This window comes from Aegilops tauschii, chromosome 1 (assembly GCF_002575655.3).
Source record: "Aegilops tauschii subsp. strangulata cultivar AL8/78 chromosome 1, Aet v6.0, whole genome shotgun sequence".
NCBI classification, from domain to species: domain Eukaryota; kingdom Viridiplantae; phylum Streptophyta; class Magnoliopsida; order Poales; family Poaceae; genus Aegilops; species Aegilops tauschii.
Window position 1 is genome coordinate 440,753,948 of NC_053035.3, and position 3,182 is coordinate 440,757,129.

Here is a 3,182-nt window from a genome sequence, read left to right on the forward strand (position 1 = left end):
GGTTTCACCACGGGCCATTAATGGGCCAAGAGTTACAAAGGGACTCATATGGGCCGAAATACGTCATGGGCCATACATGGGCCGGAAGTTAAAACGGGCTGGAATTATATTGGACGGCCCACATGACGCTACTGGGCCTAATTCGGATAGGCCGTAAACGGGCCCTGGGTTAGCGGGCTGTAAATGGGCTATATGCGAACATGACGTTAACAGGCTTGCCGTGGGCCGGCCCGCCACCTTTTGACCAAGTCAAACGGGCCAGCCTTTTCATATGAATGGGCCTCTGTTGGGCCGTGCCACGTGTCGACGTATCATAGGCGCTTTGGGTCCAATGAGTGGATGACATCTGTCCCAACGGTGAGCCGACACGTGTTTCCTCCAGCCAATGATGATTTTACACATGGAAAATCCCCATTGGTCGGGGCTGTTAACGGGTTATCGGATCCAAAACCGGACCCGATAGCTTAACGGCGTTCCGTTACGGTGGATGCCACGTGTCGGTCACCCTTGACGAAAGCACTTCTGTGACGCGCGATTTATCGTCATGGAAGTGGACACTTCCGTGATGATAATTTTGGTAATGTCATGGAACACTTCTACGACAGCACATGTATGACTATCTTGATTCTGTCATAAAATTGTCATGGATGTACATGCATGACAGAAAACGTGACCTACTGTGACAAACACGTATCATCACGGAAGTGTATTTTTTTGTAGTGCAGTGAACATGGCGTCGCCGTCGTAGCGGAAGACAAGGAAGTGCCCGAGCTGCAGCTCATGGGCGCGGGCTGAATGATCCCTGCCGGGCCCTAGGTACATGTGGCCTTCGCCATCGAACACCACCAACACGTCCCACAGCCTGCGAAGCTGGCTGCCGGCCTCCCGCAGCTTCACTTTGTGGGGCTCACGACCGGCGAGCATCTTCGCAAACTTGTCAGGCAGCCTCTGCAGCGAGGGTCAATTAGTGGTTAATTGTGCCAATCAAGCACTAGACAGCAGAGTGATGATAAAGAGATGAGTGATGATAAATATACCTGCCTACTGCAAGATTTCTCAATTACGATCTCGAAGAACGCGAAACCTTCCAAGCCAGGCATCTCACTTCTCTTAAAAGCAGCATTGGCATTAAACAACAAGTTACCATAAACAGGACTGGACATAGTTGGAACATAACCAAGTTTATGATGGCAAAAGTGAGAAAAAAAGCAATGCACTTGTGGATATTTATGATAGCAAAAGTGAGAAAAAAAGCAATGCACTTGTGAGCACTTGGAATACTACTACTCTATCTTTGGAAGGGCCTCAATTTGGAATACTTCTACTCTATCTACAATGGACCATATCTGCCCATGTGGCCATGTCTACTATAAATGGCAAACATAGCATCAGGATCATATCTACTATAAATGGACCATATCTACAATGAACCATATCTACTATAAATGGACCATATCTTCCCATGTGCTACATTTGTTAGAACCCATCACTTAAGAACTGAACCCTAGATTCTCAATTTAAACACACCTACCCAATACAGTCATGTACAAAACTGAATAGCTTTTGACCACATAAATTGGACATGTATGAGATTAACAAGGCTATTTTTGCATTATGTGGACATACAAAATGGGAAATGCAAATTAGAACAAACAAGGATAACATACACCTGACCAAGTGTTAACTGATCTGTGAAGTACAAGGAATAGGTAACTGGTGGTAGCCAGCGCAGCAGTGCAACATAATGCAAAATAAAAACAATAGTTTGCATCACTTAATCAAAGAACACTTAATCAGAACACTTAAATAAAGAACATGGGGGGAACACTTAATCAGAACATTTGATTATCATTAAAGATTTACTGCTCGCAGGTGATTTGCTGTGCGTAATTAGTCAGAACACTTAATCAAAGAACATGGGGGGAACGAAACGGACCTGGGGGGGACGGCGACTGCTTGAGCTTGTTGGCCTCCTCTTGATCTCGTGGATCTGCTTCAGCTATAGTGGAACCCTAATCAGCATGCGCCACGGAACCCTAATCCAATCAATAGGAAGAGGAACAGGAAGGACTCGGCGGATTCATACCTTAGGAGGTCGTCGCCGTCGCCGTCGATGGAGGAGTGGGTCGCCAGGGAGGTCGTTGCCGTCGATGGAGGAGAAGGGGATGCCGGCGGCGGAGAGGAGGAGTGGGTCGAGTGGATAATGGAGAGGAGGAGAGGGTCAAGTGGAGAGGAGTGGGGAAAGGAGTGGGTCCACTTGTCAGTGAGTTCTGTATTTGATATATTAAAAAGGGTTGGCATAGAGTACAAAACCAACAACCTCTAACTAGCCCAATGGTAGAAAAACAGTGGAATAAGCGGCAGGTCGTGGGTTCGAGCCCCGGTCGCCCAATATTTTTTGGTAGCTTAGGGGGAAAGGGTTGAGTGGGTAGAGTAGCAAAATGGCCCACTTGTCAGCGAGTGGGTCGAGTGGCCCACTTGTCAACGAGGACTGTGTTTGATACTTGACTGGTTTGATGATTTGAAAAGAGATGGCATAGAGTGGAAGACCAGTAGCCTCTTCCTAGCCCAGTGGTAGAAACACAGTGAAACGAGCGTACTGTCGTGGGTTCGAGTCCCCGCTCGCGCATATTTTGTTGCTCACAGTGCAACATCTTCAGTTAAAGCAAACTTCTGAAAAAACAACAGTTCTGAAAACAACTCTGAAAACAACTTCTGAAAAATATTTTGCAATCTTCAAGCATTACAAGACAACATTTGCTCATGTAATCTTCATCACATCATTATCTGACCAAAACAAAAACAACAGTTCTGACCAAAAACTAAGAAAATGGCACCAAAACTACATCACTATCTGCATTGTATCTTCATCACATCATTTCACACCAAAACATCATTTGGCATTGTATCTACAACCATAAGTCTCATTCATTGAAGAAATTTTTGTCATTTCTGCCCAGATATCATAACAATAAGCATCCAAAATGCACGAGCATCATAACAATCACAACAAGTGTTTTAGAATAACAACAAGTGCTTACAAAATACTACAACTATCAGGATCACATCAAATGCTTACAAAAGGAAATCAAATGTTTTGCATTTTGCATCAAATACTACAACCAAAATTTTGTCACAGGATCACACCACTACCTCCATCAGGATCTTCAAGCATTTTGCTA

At 45.0% G+C, this 3,182-nt stretch overlaps 1 protein-coding gene across 1 annotated transcript; it reads right to left on the bottom strand.

Moving 5' to 3' along the window:
* Window positions 1-594: 594 nt before the first annotated feature.
* On the bottom strand, window positions 595-1,986 carry LOC120968452 (B3 domain-containing protein Os03g0212300-like). Its single transcript, XM_045232368.2, has 2 exons — window positions 1,038-1,986; window positions 595-948 (listed from the first exon to the last, which is right to left on the bottom strand). Exons 1-2 carry the CDS (start codon window positions 1,161-1,163, stop codon window positions 697-699), a joined length of 378 nt encoding a protein of 125 aa, XP_045088303.1. The 5' UTR covers window positions 1,164-1,986; the 3' UTR covers window positions 595-696.
* Window positions 1,987-3,182: the final 1,196 nt, after the last annotated feature.